The sequence below is a fragment of the Periplaneta americana genome, chromosome 4, assembly GCF_040183065.1.
Source record: "Periplaneta americana isolate PAMFEO1 chromosome 4, P.americana_PAMFEO1_priV1, whole genome shotgun sequence".
In the NCBI taxonomy this organism is placed as follows: Eukaryota; Metazoa; Arthropoda; class Insecta; order Blattodea; family Blattidae; genus Periplaneta; species Periplaneta americana.
The window spans coordinates 166,485,995-166,504,174 of record NC_091120.1 but is presented as its reverse complement, the minus strand read 5'-3'; the positions used below and the strand labels follow the sequence as shown (position 1 = coordinate 166,504,174).

At 33.0% G+C, this 18,180-nt stretch overlaps 1 protein-coding gene across 4 annotated transcripts in view; it reads left to right on the top strand.

The window, feature by feature from the left end:
* The window catches only part of LOC138698400 (alpha-N-acetylgalactosaminidase-like), a 95,215-nt gene that overhangs the window by 53,619 nt on the left and 23,416 nt on the right, over positions 1–18,180 (top strand). For all 4 annotated transcript variants that reach the window (XM_069824276.1, XM_069824275.1, XM_069824274.1 and 1 more), the window contains exons 4-5: positions 157–331; positions 17,291–17,385. In XM_069824276.1, coding sequence (XP_069680377.1) covers positions 157–331; positions 17,291–17,385 — 270 coding nt within the window. The remainder of the gene's footprint in view (positions 1–156; positions 332–17,290; positions 17,386–18,180) is intronic.

Here is an 18,180-nt window from a genome sequence, read left to right as displayed (position 1 = left end):
TTATTATTATTATTATTATTTTAGGAAGTTCCCTAAATGATGTACACAAGAATAAAATAGGTAAAAGGGCAATGTCCGAGTTCTAGTTATGAAAAACAGTAGCAAACTTTAAATAATGAGATTTTCGTTATAGAAGTAAATGTTTTTGCTGTGCAGATTCATGGGAAAGGTCTGAAATTTGGAATTTATGAGGACTATGGAAACTACACATGTGCAGGTTACCCTGGAATATTGGGTTACTTGGAGACTGATGCACAGACCTTTGCCAGCTGGAATGTTGACTACGTGAAGCTGGATGGCTGCTACTCACATCCTCGCGACATGGACCGAGGTAAAGTACTTTTCTATTACTCGTTAAATATGATTTGAACCTGTAGTGAAATATTTTAAATTGCAAAAGCATGTCATTGAGTAAACTGCAAGCTTCAGAAACATATCAAATGCATTTTGCCTCTTGCAACAGTTTGATGAAGATTATGTGTTGAAAATAAGATGAAAATCTTCTACGTGCATGTGGTACTGTAATTTATTCATGGGGATAAAGTGGCTAAAGTGAAATTCTGTCTACATACTGTCAATTAGTAATATTATTCTCTTTGTCAGGAATAAGCAACTCTGGTTTATATACAACAAATCTACCTTCATTATAACAATATTGGTGTTACACTCTGTTTTCATACAAAGGGAAGCTTCCCACTGATATTTCAAATCGTTTGACCACCTCCACTTCGAGGCAGGACTACTGTATAGGACTTTTCAGAACTATAGGTTAACATCTGCCAAAACTCCGCTGTAGGAGGTTACTAAACCTTACCACTGTGCTGGAGGCGGAGTCTTCCTCCATTAATCTGAACCACTGTCGCACTGATTGACAAGTCATCTGATGCATCACTACTATCACTTAAACTTCTAACGAAATTATTCTGTCAGTTTCACTGTCTAATACATTAGCACTACAAAATATTGCTCTTAGTTATTTTTAACGTGATCAACACATTTCTTCCACTTGTATTTTCCATATTCTGCGAAAAAGTGGCGACAGAATTGTTCCTTTACATCAAGTGGGATTTTTGTTATAAAAATCCAATTGAAAAGATTAGAGACAACTGATTAAAGATTTTAGTCTGACCTTTAAGTAAATGAAACCAATCAAAACAATAAATGCTTATTTTTAAAGCACTGTTGGGTTTTCAACATAAATAATGCTTATGTACGCGCGCTACATGACGGACTGCGAGCAGTCAGACATAAACCTTTAACAAGTGATAAAATCTTGTAGACTCATTGCTTTAACATGGGTTTCTTTTTCAGCATAAAGTATAATGTATTTGGACGGTTTCATACATTGCAACTGCCCACTTCTCTTCTCAAGAAAAAAGTTATCTTTGATTGATTTTCTACTTCAAAAACATATTTTTCCCACACTACAATAGTATAAAACAAATCTCAATTAAGAAGTCTTACATTTGTTATATTGCAGCGACTCAAACATCTTCAAAATCTGCAAAAAATTACTCTTCAACATGCTTTTTTCCTTATTAGTATATGACTACTAATTTTTTAGTTACTTTTAAGTATAAAAAATGCGAAAATATTCTGCTTCATTGAAAGTCTACATGAGTAACGCCTTCTCCCATTATTGGTTGACAATTAGGATATTGTGTCACTCTTTAAGATTGACGTATGTGCAACCAACGGAGTTTTATAAGTTGTTCCCCAATAAGTTGTATTTTCGTGTATGTGTGTGCATGCGCGTTCATATGTCAAAACTTTAGCAAAGCATTTCTCACACGTAGAGGAGAAAAATATGTTACATGAACTTAGATCCGGAAACTATTAGAGCTCTTTTTGCAGCTCTTCTTATATTGTATGTTGCGCAAGCTATTTTGTGTGGAATACCATCATAATTCCAGCCAAATTGCCATAAGAATAATGTAATTCATTCCTGCTTTTAAGGAAACGCAGCTTTAAGAAAAATCCCACTTTTAAGGAATACTTTTCAAGTGATTCTGTGATTATGAAGCTCGAAATATCGACTCGACTTTCAATAATCAATAGTATCAGCATATTTGATAGCGCATCCTAATCGATAGTAACGTGGTGCCACGTGATGGTTATTCTTTATCACTCTTTATGGTCTAGCTTTGCGTTGCTTTCACAGAGTGGTTGCTTTCTTGTTTTGTTCTCTCGAGTTGTGTGGATTCTGTTTCCAAGTTCTTTTTGTTTATGTTGTTTGTGCATCGTTATAATGTTGATTAAGTGGAAGAAATTAACTATCTGACAGAAAGAGAAAATAATAAGGGATGTCGAGGTTAATTCTCAAATAATACTCTCTTTTGCTCTTGTGTGTTCTGTATCCATTTGAATTAAGTTAATTACTGTATTTAGTAAACTGTCTTTGTAAATTTTATAGTATATTATTGGCTAAGATCACACCGTACATGAGCCTGGCTCTTACGGTAGTGGCTAGAAACATTTTTGTTTCATAAATTTAATTTGTACTCACTTTGTTAGCTAAATAAAATAAAGAGAAAAAAAAAATACCATCACATACGGCAAAAAAGCATGGTTTGCCAATACTTCATTATGGGGAATAATGAAGAAGAAAGAAGAAATCTTCAATGCCGAGTTTCAGTGTAGTTCGGGTTCAACCAGACAGAAAAACATTCGTGCCTCACCATTTGAAGAGTTAGAAAATATTATAATGAAATGTATTGAATTGTAGGCCTACTTAAATGATGTTAATAAAGTTAGGTTATATAACACACGTAAGTACTAAGAGACTTACTTATTTGAGGTTTTCCTTCCCATTTTATGTAAACCCCTATTAAGGAGGGAGAAATAATCCCCCAGAGATTCGTTTGAAATGGGTTCTAATAAGTTTATGTGGAATGCCATCATAGTTGTCGTGTAACAACTCCATACCAGGCCAGTCTGATTATGTGTAGACACTCTTCTTTACCTCAGGTTAGAATGCAATTACAAATGGGAGTGGAGGAACATATTTTCATCCTCTATATGTGAAGAATGTTTCCCGAAAGTTTTTACATACTTTTTTGTTACATCCTGTATATACTATATTATACAGTCATATTCATTTGTACCATGTGTCTTTTTAGTCGTCTGATATAATATTCTCATTTAATAATTGTTATTAGAGCCCGGATGTTAGGCAAAATGCCTTTTTTAAACGGAGTGTATGTATGAAAGACCTATTAGAGATAAACACATTTCCACACATTTGGGGACGATTGGTCCAATTTTTATTTTGCCTTTTTTTTTTGCCTATTTTAAGGTTAAATGCCTTTTTTTTAGCCTTTTTACGTCGTTATTGTACATTTTCTATATTTTTAATGCATTTAAAATAAACCGCACATAAATTATATCAAAAAACAAAAAAAGAACGGTTGTACAAATTAAAAATATATATTCACCTCATACAAATATTTGCTGAGAATCTTATTCTTCAGCAATACATATGTTTCCAGGAAGTCGTAAGCTTTTCTCCCCTATCGATTTCATCTTTTATGTCACTTAACAAAGATATTTTAACAGTATAAGCACACTTAAATGCCATCGACCTGGGCCGGGATCGAACCCGCAATCTCGAGCACAGAAGGCCGGTGCTATACTGACTACGCTACCAAGGCCGACTCTCTGAAAGAAAGTAGAGACAGAAAGATATAGTCTCTTCACTATAGCAAGTAGAATAATATGTTAGTTTAGGACTGAACTTGCATTAAACATCTCCAGTTTTCGTGATTATTGCAATATTTATCATGCCAAAAGTGAGTGCATACTTAAGTAGGTAGTAAACTACATGGTTATGTCCGCGAATTCGGTTCAGATACGCTGTCTACTGATGGTATTGTTCTGATGTGCAAAGTTTGTGAAAAAAAACCATTAACCATGAAAAAAAGTATTTTATACTTCAACATTTTGCAACAGTGAAACATAAGACTGTAATTACCAAAATGGCATAGTGAGCCGCCTGTCAGATCGTTTTTCATGGTAAAAAGATCTTTCTACTTCTAATGAAGTACCATATGGGATAGTTTATTAAGTATATTTTGTCTATTTTTTTGTCTGTTTCCAACCCAGATATGCCTACTGTCCTATTAAAAGGACAGTTGTCAATGTTTCAAATTACCCTCTCTACAGTTAATGCATTTACTTTATCACAGGTGTCACTATTACTGGTCTTAATTAGAGGCTTGCTAGGTGTGTTAAGACTGGTAATTAGAGTTCTGATCACCGTTGAGTTTGAGATGTGAACGTGAGAATTGTTCATTTATTTCAGCTATGGCATCCGAGACGCAAATCAGATATAAAAGTTAAATATTGTTATAGTTCGGAATTATTTTACAAATTGTTGTAGATCAAATGATTCCTAATAAACATAAATATAACGTGAAACCACAATGCTTTCGAAATATCTATTCATTGCGACATGACAATGACGAAAACTTATGTGTCCTTTTAAAAGGACAGTAGGCATATCCCCATATATTCTGAAATTGTTTCGCTATTTCAATTTTAGTGGATTTTCCCTGAATGAAATGCTATCTGCGTTTGAAAATTATGCTACAGGCGAAATTTCATCTCAAATACAGACATGTCACTATAATGCAGCGTACAAATGCCACACAGAGTTTGTGTGCACTCAAAATTGGGTTTCTGGCGTCATGTCAGCCCACTGCGATGTGTGGATATGAATGGAAAAGTTAAGACAGTGTCAGGTGTAGTTGCTGGGTAGCTAGTCGGCAGAGCATTGGTGCGCTAAGCCAAAGGCCCCTGGTTCGATACCCGGCTCCGGAACAATTTTTCCTTTGAAATTATTCAAGTCTGCTTCACAGGGAGATACACCTGAAAGCCAGATTTGCATAGCAAGATCTGTTTACAAGTGGAGGACTGGTGACGTTCTGGAGGGAGGTATTGAACGGACATAAGTTTCTATTGTTTTTCATTTAGTATTTTTGGAAGAGGTCTTATTTCTTTCTAAATTGTCATTGTCATAACAATGTAGATTTTAGAAAATGAACTGAAACCTGTCTTTCTACATTGCCACAGCAATTGCTTCTATATATGTATCGTCACTTCTCTCCCAATATAACCTCCTCCTCGAAACTTCAACACTCTTTTCGCTTATTACTTATTTTTACGTATCAATAGCAATACGGTACTATTCAATGACGAAAGTATTCCGGAGTTAAAACGAATTTAGCCACAATGCATCAATCTTCAGAATAATATTAGTAGTAATTATAAAGAAACTATAATAAAATAATAACGTAATGATTTGTTAATAATAATAATAATAATAATAATAATAATAATAATAATAATAATAATAATAATAAGAAGAAGAAGAAGAAGAAGAATAATTGTAAATTACAACAATTATATTCTTTCCTTTCATGTAAGCATAGTATACAATTATTCCTCAAAATGTATGCTCATATGCCTACTGTCTTTTTAAAAGGACACCTGTTTCTAGCTCAACCAGTAAAAACTAGAATGTTTCGACACCATACAAATACTTCAGTTATATACTGCATTAAATGAGATTTTAAAAATACACAAAAATTGCAAAAAAATATTTCAGGCATATCTGGGTTAATAAATGCCTATTCCACTGCCTATTTTTACTATTTTTAGTGCCTATATGCCTATCTATTTTAACCAAAATAAATGCCTAAACATCCGGGCTCTAGTTATTATGTATTATTAATTTAACTTACCTATTGATTATTAAAGTCTCAAACTATTGTCAGTAACATACTTAAAATGGAAGCTGTTCAATAGTTACCATGAGGATTGAACTACCTTCATTGGTGATAATTGTATCAAGACTTCCAGTTCAGAAAGGGAGAGTTAACACAGTTACTTTGAAGGTCGTGCACAGAAAAGCGTTATTAATATTAGTTTTTCTTTTAACCTGCCAAGTAGAAGATTTTTTGTGGCATCTACTTGTTGAATAATTACAGGACACAGATCTTGGCCCTCCTCTTTCGTGTTGTAGTGTGTGTAATTTAGGTTTGAAATATCTTTTATTTTGCGAGTAGGTAACACGTTTTAATTTATTTTAAGAATTGGGAGCATACTCAACTGGTTGGGCATTCATTGTTTTAAAGTTAGCTCCAAGAATAAAACTTCCTTTTTTACGGAATTCTTGAGTTCACGTAGTGTGACATCTAGCCTTGAAGAATCTGGTTATCTATCAGACCAAATCTCGGCACTTCCTGATGCTGTGCAGTGACCTTTGAGCAAGTTGAATTTTGTTGAGATATCAGCTTGCTGAAAGAGGATAGAAAAAGAAGACTGGGCGTATCGCATTCTCTGATGCTTGAGGCCGTACGATTGCTGTGGAAGTGGCTTGACTGGTTTCTGAAGGCAATCATACTTTGAAAAAGAGTTCAGAAAACTGGGGTCACACGACAAGGTAGGCGGGATTTACAAATACCTTGCAGAAAAGGGTGGCACCGCATACAGAGACATGGGTTAGAATGTAAACTACATGTTTCATAAGATATGTGCATTGTTTTGAAACCAATGGGATCATGTTCGTAAATGTCTTACTTTGTAAGAACTGCATTTTTAGATTTATTGCTTACTAATGACAGGGGTGAAAGTAAAATATATAATCAGCAGGGAAAGGATTTATATGTAAATACATATTTACTTACAAAGCTAATATAATTTATATTTTGCATTATCTTTATGTTTCACAATGTGTAGGGTTGAAAAATCCTACTTTTATTTTCCATATTTTTCCATATTTTAGAGTTTAGTACATATTTTCGTTAATTTCCATATATTTTCCATATTTCATATAAAACAGTCCATATTATATTAGGTTTAACAATAAAACAAAACAAAATTCCATTAACTTTTAAAAATACATTTCAACAATAGAGATTTAAACACATGTTCAGTAATCCCTTTAACATCAGAGTTATTTGAAAATTAGCAGTCCTATCAACAATGGGAAAGTAAGTTACAAAACTGTATTAATTTAATTTAAAATTTTTAACAGACTTCAGTTGTGCAGCTCAACAGTTAAATGCCAGTCAGAGTACACATAGGTTCAGTTTTGTAAATCATACTATAAAGACGGTAAATATGCCAAAAGTACGTCATTCAGTCAATTTAAAATCAAAACTAACAAGTTACATTTCAGAATTTAAAGAAGATGGTTTATCAACTGACAATAAAATATTATTTTGTAATTTGTGTCAGTGTGCAGTATCATCTACACAAAAGTTCCTGGTGCAACAACACATTACAACTAGTAAACATCAGGCCAACAAACAACTAAATTCCAAGCAGAGACAATTGTTTTTAACACAACCAACAACATCGAATGTAAGATCTGAGTTTAACATCGACCTGTGCCGTTCTCTCATCTCTGCTGATATTCCTCTCTACAAACTAAAGAATAAGGTCTTCAGGGAATTCCTTGAAAAATATACTCAACATACAATCCCGGATGAGTCAACACTTAGGAAGACATATGCTCCATCCATCTACGATGAGACAATACAGAAGATAAGAGATGAAATTAAAGATAGTTCAATTTGGGTTTCCATTGATGAGACTCCCGACAAAGAAGGTAGACTTGTTGGTAATGTAGTTATCGGTTTGTTAAGTGAACAATATTCTGAACGAATTCTTTTACATTGTGATGTTCTAGAAAAGTGCAATAACAAAACTATAGTTAAACTGTTCAACGAAGCTATGGGTATCCTGTGGCCAAAGGGTATTATGTACGATAATGTGTTATTCTTTATTAGCGATGCTGCCCCTTATATGGTCAAAGCTGGACAAGCATTATCTGTTGTATATCCTAAATTGACTCATTTTACTTGTGTGGCGCATGCATTTCATCGTGTGGCAGAAGTGGTCAGAGACAATTTCCCTAAAGTAGATTTGTTGATTTCATCAGTGAAAAAAGTATTTCTCAAAGCTCCCAGTAGAGTTAACGTGTTGAAAGAAATGTACCCTGAAATTCCATTGCCACCAAAGCCAATTTTAACTAGATGGGGTACATGGCTAGAAGCAGTTGAATATTATGCCGAACATATAGACTCTATTAACAATGTTCTCCTTGCATTGGACTCTGAAGATGCAGTCTCAATTGATACTGCGAAAACAGTTACCTGTGACATAAGTGTGAAGAATGACTTAGCTCACATTCAGCATACATTTTCATGCATCATAAAAACGCTCAAAAGTCTCCAAAATAGGCACCTTTCACTATCTGAAAGTTTTGAAATTATAAATAGTACTGTGGAACAACTGAATCGTGGTAGAGGTAAAGTTGCAGATGCAGTAAGAGCTAAGGTGGACACTGTACTTTCAAAAAACCCTGGATATGAAGAACTACAAAAGGTTGTTGCTGTGATGAGTGGTGAATCAACAGTGAAGATTAACTTGGACTTATCCCCAGCAGACATTGTGAAATTGAATTATGTACCAGTTACTTCTTGTGACGTCGAACGCTCTTTTAGTCAGTATAAATCTATCCTCAGAGACAATAGAAGAAGATTCACTTTTCAGCACTTGAAAGAAATGTTTGTAACCTATTGTTATGGTAACAGACAATAAAAATTGTGTTTTGTTGAAACTACATTGGAAGATAAGGTACGTCCATTATATTTTTTGTTTAGTTTGATTAAAATGTACCAATATTTAACGTACATAGTCATTTTTTTATAATTTTAAGTCCATATTTAATTCCATATTTTGGTAAAAATCCATATTTAATTCCATATTTTGGTAAAAATAACTACATATATATTTACATATTTCATATATTTTTAGTCCATATAAATCCGTTCCCTGATAATCAGTATCTAGAGAATATAGGACGGTAACTACAAGATTATGACAAGGGCGTGCCAGTTTACCTAATATTTTCAATATTTATAGTCAGGACAGTATTTAACATTTTTGCTACCCTGGACCATTAAAAAAAATGCTGTCAGCTGAACATAAATAACAATGTATGACAATTTAATCGAAACCATAAAATAAAGAATTCAATAATCAATATTCAAATGTGTATTTTATATCATAAATATGTATATATTTTATGTAAATATTTGTACAGGGCTATGATATGTATGATTTAACTACAGCCCTAATATACCTTCGGGTAAAATAGGGTTCTATAAACTTGGAAATTCAATAAAATAATAATCAATATTCAAATGAGAGTACAATCGAACTTGGTTAATTCGAACTTGAAGGGACTATTTAAAATTTTAATTATCCAAGATTTCAAATTAAACAAGTTTTAATTGTTTTCTTAGTTTCTATGTCAGACACATTTTGATCAAAATATACCAATATTTTTCGAGAGAAACAGTCCAAGCCAACAAACTAAAGTTATAAATTTAAAAGTCATATTGAGTTCAGATAAGTTTGTGAAATAGTATCATATAAATTAGTTTTTATTTTCAGTCAATCACTTATCATTTTAAGATGGCAGAAATGGATTCTGTTACATCAGGATACAATCACAGTCTACTATATACAGTCGCGAAGCTCAATATGTAGTAAAAATGCAAACATGAGTAGTTGCCCACCACTAGGATCGCTACTATCGCCTCATCATCGCAGATCTCTCTCCTAGCAGCCGACAAAATATGTTACACTTTCGTTGTGTTCTTTTGGAAAAATTAACACCTTCCTTCCATTATTGAAATATTAAATGCATAAAGTTAATTTATTATTTTAATCAAGTATATTAAATTTCACCATAAACTTGAAGATACCTGCAAGAAATAGGTTAATATTATTTTTGTTTGTGCAAAACGAACTGAAATTTACTATAATCGCTTCACTCATTCAAGATTATAGTGATAATTAACTATGAAACCAATAAATATTAATTTGCATTTCCCTTTACAACAATTATAATGGAAATATGAATTAATGGATTAACTTATGTACTGTACCGGTACTTGTAGTGTAAGCTTACGTAGTTGAGGTTAAGCAATAATAATCACACCAGAATTGGAAATAAAACGTGATTAATAAATTTTATTGTAACAGACTTTTTCTACGTCTGTAATAAAGTAACAAATAAAAATAACAACAAAATTAACAGCTATAATTAACAACATATCCTTTGAAAAAAAAAAAAAAGTAGGCCTAAGCAATAATAATCCCACCGGAATTGAAAATAAAATGTGATCAATAAATTTGATTAAAACAAACTTAATTTTTCTACGTCTCTAGTAAAATAGTATTATTCCAATTATTGTATTTTAGCCATTAACATTTTCATTACAACCAATAACGAACATTTCATAAGCATCAATGTGAAATACGCAACGAGCTAGCACTCGATGGAAATAAGATTCAGTCCAAAGTCGACCGTGGACAGTCTATTGTTTCTAGTTGCTAACCGCTTGGAGCGCTTTATCACGAGATTTGCAAAAAATCACCTCAAGCTTCGCGACTGTATATAGTAGACTGTGATACAATATTAATATACGTCACGAATATTTTCGACTTACTTTCAAGTCACTTCAGGTGATAGTTTACTAATATTTGAACATGGTGAAAAATATTAAGCACATCTATAAACACAAATAAATAGTCTAATCATGCATACTTTTCTTAAAGTGGTTAAATGACGTACATGGTATTAAATTAACATTCAGATAGAAAACCTTCCAGTGGATATAATTATAATTTATTCAGTATATTGAAAATACATAATAATATATAATAATTTTAAACGATTTTAATTTTACAACTCAGGCACACTGCCTGCCTTTTTAATATATTGTATAAATTATAATTATATCCACTGGAAGGTTTTCTATCTGAATGTTAATTTAATACCATGTACGCCATTTAACCACTTTAAGAAAAGTATGCATGGTTAGACTATTTATTTATGTTTATAGATGTGCTTAATATTTTTCACCATGTTCAAATGTTAGTAAACTATCACCTGAAGATGACTTGAAAGTAAGTCGAAAATATTCGTGACGTATATTAATATTGTATCCTGATGTAACAGAATCCATTTCTGCCATCTTAACATGATAAGTGAGTGACTGAAAATAAAAACCAATCTATATGATATTAAAGTTATAAAGCCCGTAAAACTTCTTGTATAAAAAATTCGATCCACTATAGTAAAAAAAAAAACTATTTAGGTGCTCCCTGACGAGTCAGTAAAGGATCAGTACAACATCAACTCGGTAAGTGCTCTGCATGCCGAGTCAATGTCCTAGCCATATATTTGAATTGGCAGCCTCACACGAGTCGGCATGGCGCAGTACCGATAAAACACGTTTTCGGCATGCAAGCGTTGCTGCACATATCTCAGTCGGCAAGCAGCATTTACCGAGTGAAGTTGTGAATATTTCTATTTGTAATAAGGGACATTTTACCATAATGTCAGTGGAAATACAGTTAGTTCTTGAGGAAGAGAAATATCTATGTCTTTACAATTTCAAATTGGCGGAATTTTCACGAAAAGATATAACAGACAAGGCTTGGAGAGAAGTTGGCGAAGTCCTCTTTGTCATTCTGTACATTGACAGGAATTTTTCATCATCTAGTGTCAATCTCGTGCTGCTACAAACAACCTACAGTTGATATTCCTTTCAATGTACAGATGTACCCAGTATCATTCCCTTTTCTTTCATAACCTTAAATACACATAGAACGCAATATCTTCTTCGTCACTAGACGACATGTCCTTTAGAAGGCTCAATAACTACTGAGAATTTAGAAAATGTGCAGTGGAGTGATGCAGAGAAAATCACATGTATGCCGCAGACTTGCTGTACCATTGCTACACCGAACCATCAGGGAGGGCCCTTTTTCAGGATTTTGTAATTGTCAAAATACAGTACAATCAGAATTCTTTAAAAAAAAGCTGAAAACTTTTGATAATCCATTTTGAATCTTGCGTACACTACTTTTAACACTTTTAATATAAGTAATTGATTAACTAGCGGACTTACTCGTGTTAATTATGTAAGTCTGTGCAGCTTACATCTGTTTCGGTGCTTCATCATACCATCCTCAGAGCCTACATAATTAACACGAGTAAGTCCGCTAGTTAATCAGTTACTTGAAAACTTTTGTTTTTATTTTTCTTTATTTTTAGCGTTTAATCTTTGATTTATGCAAAATTTTTCGAGTGTATTTAACCATTGGAAAATTGTTTCACACACATTTTGTTGTCCTTCAACATAGCACCTTAATTCCTGGATGCTCACATGTCAATGGAGACCTGCATTCTTTCTGAATCCTTGCTATTCCCTAGCAATCTGGCTCGCACTATGTTGCAAGTTAATTTCTGTTATTTTGGAACTGAATGTCGTTGGATTTCACTTCGAATTATATAAAAAAAAGTATAATTGCAGGCGATTTTTTAACATTGCGTTGTAGAGGAATGTCAAGGGACTGCGGGAAAAATTCAAATTATTCCCGATTTGGAATTAAAAATGCTCGAATTAGACAAATTCGATAGTAGTAGAAAAGAAGAAATACAGCAAATAAAATTAAGTAGATTTAATGTCAATAATGATGCAGTGCAGTATTACCAGCGATCACTGTTCTGCTTCTTGCTGGATCTGTAATCTTCGAAATTTTGTTTCATCCCTTGACTAGTGAAATAGTCTCGCACTTGTATTTTAGGCAGTATTTTTTTAAAGAGTGCATCTTATGGCCCAAAAAATAAAGTGTGAATTTTTACTCATTTGCTTCGGTTAAGCAGGGTTTTACTGTTAAATTTACAGCTACCTACGTGTAATAAGTTCTTATTTGTTATTCTGACTTATTCTGTATTTATTTGTCACTGTACTGGACACTTGTATTAAATTCATAATATGTAATAAATTGATCTAATCTTCTGATTTAATTTCATTTGGCATCTAAAAATAGAACTGTAAATGTCTGTTATATATACTATAAAATTCAAGACTTTACAGATATCTCTAATAGGTTCATGTAATAAATTAAATGATAAACTTCACATATGTAGCAAGAAGAAAAAAGTATATGGGATTTTTTTTTGTCTAGTTTCTTGTCCCCTATTGTAAATTTATCACAGGACTTCAGACAAAATTTTCTAGCCATTTCTCGTTCACTTCACAATTCAACTTTGTTGGTCATTATTTTCAGCTGTCTTCTTATCTTTCAATACAGTTAATTCCTATTTACAGTGTTGTTTCCACCCGCTAAATGAAATTCTGCCAGGTTAGCCAAGTTTCAAAATGGTTTTAGTTGACTACTCGTGGAGACAATGAAAACTAGTCAATCAAGGCAGAATCTTTATCAACATTATATATCAGGAAGTAGAAACGTGGACAAAAATTACGACTGATAAAGTTTAAGAATTAATTTACAGTTACTTTTTATCATTAATCATTTAGAAACACTCAGAAATCACCTCGAACTTGTGCTGGAACATATAAAAATAGTTAAATAAATCAGAAAATTTAGAGAAAAAGCGTAAATAAAGCAAATACCATTGTACTGATATCTCTTTTTATAAAGTTACTAGTTGGAAAACAATGAAGGGTCATAAAACGAATTTCCCATTTATTTTCTTTCTTTCCAATCAGTGAAACATGTCAGATATTGGTTTATAATAAGTTACATAAAAAACAAATACTACGAAAGTCAGTGTGATATATAACCTTGTTAATTTTTAATGAACCAGTTGATATTAAATTTATAGTTGCACGTATAAAAGTTACACTGTTCCCTAATTTCGTAACAACTTACAAAAGTAACTGAGCTTGCATACAAATAATGTTAAATTGACAAAGAAGAAAGCATAGAATTGTACATATGTAAGATATGATCCCAGAAATGTTTAGTTATGATTGATATATGTTTATTTAAGAGTTAAAAAAAAACATCGAAAACATTAGGCACTAATTATAGAGAATAAATGGGTCTGCATAATGTCACTTAAGATGCACAAAATCATAATTTTACAGGAGAACTAAAAAACTGCTCTGTGTCACCATTAACTGCCGGCTTACGTGATATTGAAATTTTTACTCTTCCGCGATTAATATTAAACTGTGGTTTACAAGATTTTTCAGGTAGATGTGCTTCACTTACATGAATTCCACGGTATCAGAAACTTAATTTTGAACATTTTGAGGGTTACGAGTATTTGCACCTTAATCAATCAATCTTCTTAATGTATCCAGCTGTTTGCTGACAACATAAAGTCCACTATAGTCTAATGTAGTCTATTCAGTTGTCGTTTTTCACGAGAAACGAGGGGTATTTTGATCGGTGTTCATTATAGATGCCTGTTGCTAGTAGTCAGAGTTGGGGTGTAGTCAATATATACTGCAGGGCTGTGTCTTCTGCAACTGGTACTGATGATTTTAATTTACTTCTTTTGTGGTTTATGGATGGACGGTATAGAAGAATGTGTTCCAAATCTTCATCATGATTATTACACCACAGACAAGTAGGATTATCAGAAATGTGAAATCGGTGTAGGTACAATTGTGTGACAATGTGAACATGTTAAAATGTTTGAACATGTCTGGGCAAGTTATTGTACATTTCCAGGTCATTTGGTTTCTTTTGTACAGACTGTAAATTTTTTCCTTTATCAGAAGCAAGCCAATTGTTGATCCATACTTACTTACTTACTGGCTTTTAAGGAACCCGGAGGTTCATTGTCGCCCTCACATAAGCCTACCATTGGTCCATTCTCTATCATCATATCCCACCTCTCTCAAATCCATTTTAATATTATCTTCCCATCTACGTCTCGGCCTCCCTAAAGGTCTTTTTCCCTCCGGCTTCCCAACTAACACTCTATATGCTCGCATTCCGAGGCTTATTTGAAGGATTCGAACAAGCTTTTTTTTTTACGGTGATGGGTTGTTAGCCTTCGCCCAACCCCCAAGCTGGAGGACCACCCCTCATCAGCTGTCCGCGACTGCTTATTCAATATATTCACAGCTACCCTCCATATCTGGAGGCTGTCTCCTCGATCCAATTGTTGATCCATAGGTTTATAAAATTAGACTTTATTCCAATTATTTATTATTCCAATTCAGAAACAACTAAGTAAACTAAAAGAACTCCAAAAGAAAAATAACATTTCAATGGATACCTAGTCATTGTGGTATACCTGGAAACGAGAAAGTCGATAACATTGCAAAACAGGCAGCATATTTGCACCTGAAGCGGTGATAAAATATTCACCATCACCACCATCATAATATTCATCTTTACCTTGAATTTCACCACCTGTTATCACCATAACTTCAGTAAATTATATCAGCAGTTTTTTCTGACTTCACTTCGGCATTTTCATTGTCGTACACTGTTCCTCCTTGTTACAGGTTTATAAGTACAACTGTATATTGTCACTGGATCCATTCTTTCCACAAGTTTGCCCCGTTTATGTCTGTAATCCTCATTTTATTGCATAGGTAGTTTTTTTATTGAATTCACTTATTTTGTCTTTATTTCATAGTCCATCAATTCTTCAATATTCTTTGGCATAACTGAGGAATCCCCTTTCAGCAGCAGGAATTATATTCCGTTCAGTTTAGGTTTAATATACACATGTACGCTTGATCTTACTCTTCCGTGTAAAAAATCTGGAGTAGCCATTACTAAAAGCAACACAATTCTCCCCTCCCTTCTGATTACAGAATGATAAGTGAAGCAATAGCTAGAAGAATTTAATTTTGATATCAACTGGTAAACTTCTAACTCACAGATAGAATTCCGCTGCATTTCATAAATTTCCACAACAATCCTGGTTTTAATTCGCTCTTGCAAAGGATTTTTATCATCTAAAAAATTTGTTACAACTTGTAACAGCTTGTGAAATTTTAGTTCTGTAGAGCTGCACTGGAATTTTCTACACATAGCATTATCATGATGCTGTTGATGATGATTCCTACACTCATAGTGTTCTGCCAAGGGCAGATGTTTCACTGCAAACCCAGCTTTCTCCAGTCTTTTCTATTTTCTACCTTTCTCTTAGTCTCCGCATATGATCAGTATATCTTAATGTCGTCTACCATCTGATATCTTCTTCTACTGCCCTGAACTCTTCTCCCGTTCACCATTTTTCAAACCTCTCCTCATGATCTAAAGGGTGCGGCTCCCTAATTTAAAGTTTAAATAAAGAACAGATGGATCAAAATAAGGAAACTGTATTAATATGAATTGTATCTAAACAGTGGGCAATTTAGATTTACATGCGTTGCCATAGCGATATCAAATGACATGCGCAAAAACAAGAATTGAATAGGACATTGAATGCACAGAATTGACATTCAATTAGTGCAAATTGTAATCTGTAACGAATTCAAACTATGCCGTGGATGGGTGAAGAACGTGCTTACGCTGTGGCATCGTTTCTGGTAAGTGGTAATTCCGTTGTCGCTGCTTAGATGTTTCTCAGACACTTAATTTCTTCACGTGGCGACGTCCCCTGGTCAGCACGTTCACCAGACCTTGCACCCTGCGATTTTTTCTATGGGGGCATCTTAAGGCTGAGGTGTTCAAACATCAGCCGAAGACTTTGCCAGACCTAAGAAATGCAATACAGGAAGAAATTGGTCTTATACCTCAAGAAATGCTAGTTAGAGTGATGCAGAATTTCCGAAGTCGCATTCAACAATGCATTGATAGTGAAGGACACCACTTGAGAGACACGTTATTCAAAAAATGAAAAATTCCCACTGTTAAGATACCATTCATATTAATAAAGTTTCCTTAATTTTGATCCATGTGTTTTTTATTTAAACTTTAAATTAGGGAAGATGTTCTGCCGCACCCTTTATTACCAATTTTATTTTGGTGCAGTGTTACCTTCCATTCTGTATATAATGAGAAAATATGTTTCACCCATGTGACAGCACCTTTATGAAAGGTTTTCAGTGTAACATGAGCCACATGTATTGACCCACAAATGCATAGAAAGGTATTTTGTTTAGTTTAAACCACACTTTTTTTTTTTCAGTGTATAAGCAGTGCAAATGTAGTAGGTACTTGGAACGATTCCAGATACATTTGCATCAACATCGGTTGTGCTAATAAAACCTTTTTTACTGATTCTGAGTAATAGTGTAAGTCACTGTGAGGGCTGCTCTCATTACTGTGTTGTAATACGGAGCGAGTTGCTTCAGAGCTGGCACTGGTCAGTGAACTGGAAGGTCGCGCGTCTGAGCTGCCCACCCAAACCACTTTCTCCTGATCACACCTACGTTTAAATGTGTACCATCTGTCTCATATCTCTTGATCTTGATTTATGCAGGGTACCCCGAGTTTGGATACTATCTGAACCGAACTGGACGACCCATGATCTACTCCTGCAGTTGGCCTGTTTACCAGATTTATTCTGGAATGTCGGTAAGTATGAAAATACAAATATTTAATTATTTATTAATAATAAAATACACGTTTTTGGTCAATTTTGTAACTGTGTTCATTAAAGTTGATAAAATACGATAAAATTGAAGAAATATATAACAGTTGTATGAGCACTATGTCTGTTGAGCTTATTTATTTATCATACATGTTTCGGGAGTTTAAAAAACAATAAATTGTCATGAAATTACAGTAATTTACGATATCATTTGTTAACTTCAAAATGTTTAATAAAAAATGAAAATGTATTAGTTCAAACAACAAAAATTTATATTGTATATTTTGTGTAAATATACAAAAATGTTAAAAAGAATATTTTAAAAATGAACTGTATTAATTATAAAATTTAATAGTTTGAACTTGAAAATATGAAAAATTTTAAGATTTGCATATCAACACTGTTAATTAAAATAACATCTTGTACTGTATAAAAATTATCTAACTAATTTATTCTTTTTTTTTTTTTTTTTTTTTTTTTTTTTGTAAAATGGTCTTTTTTAATTAGTTAGATAATTTATATACACTACCAGATGTTATTTTAATTAACATTTGTATTTTCAAGTTCAAACTATTAAATTTTATAATTAATATAGTTAATTTTTTTAAATATTCTTTTTAACATTTTAGTATATTTAAACAAAAGATACAATATAATTTGTTATTGTTTGAACTATTTTTTTATTTTTTATTAAACATTTTCAAGTTAACAAATGATATTGTAAATTATTGTAATTTCATGACAATTTATTGTTTTTTAAACTTCTAAAATTTCTCAAA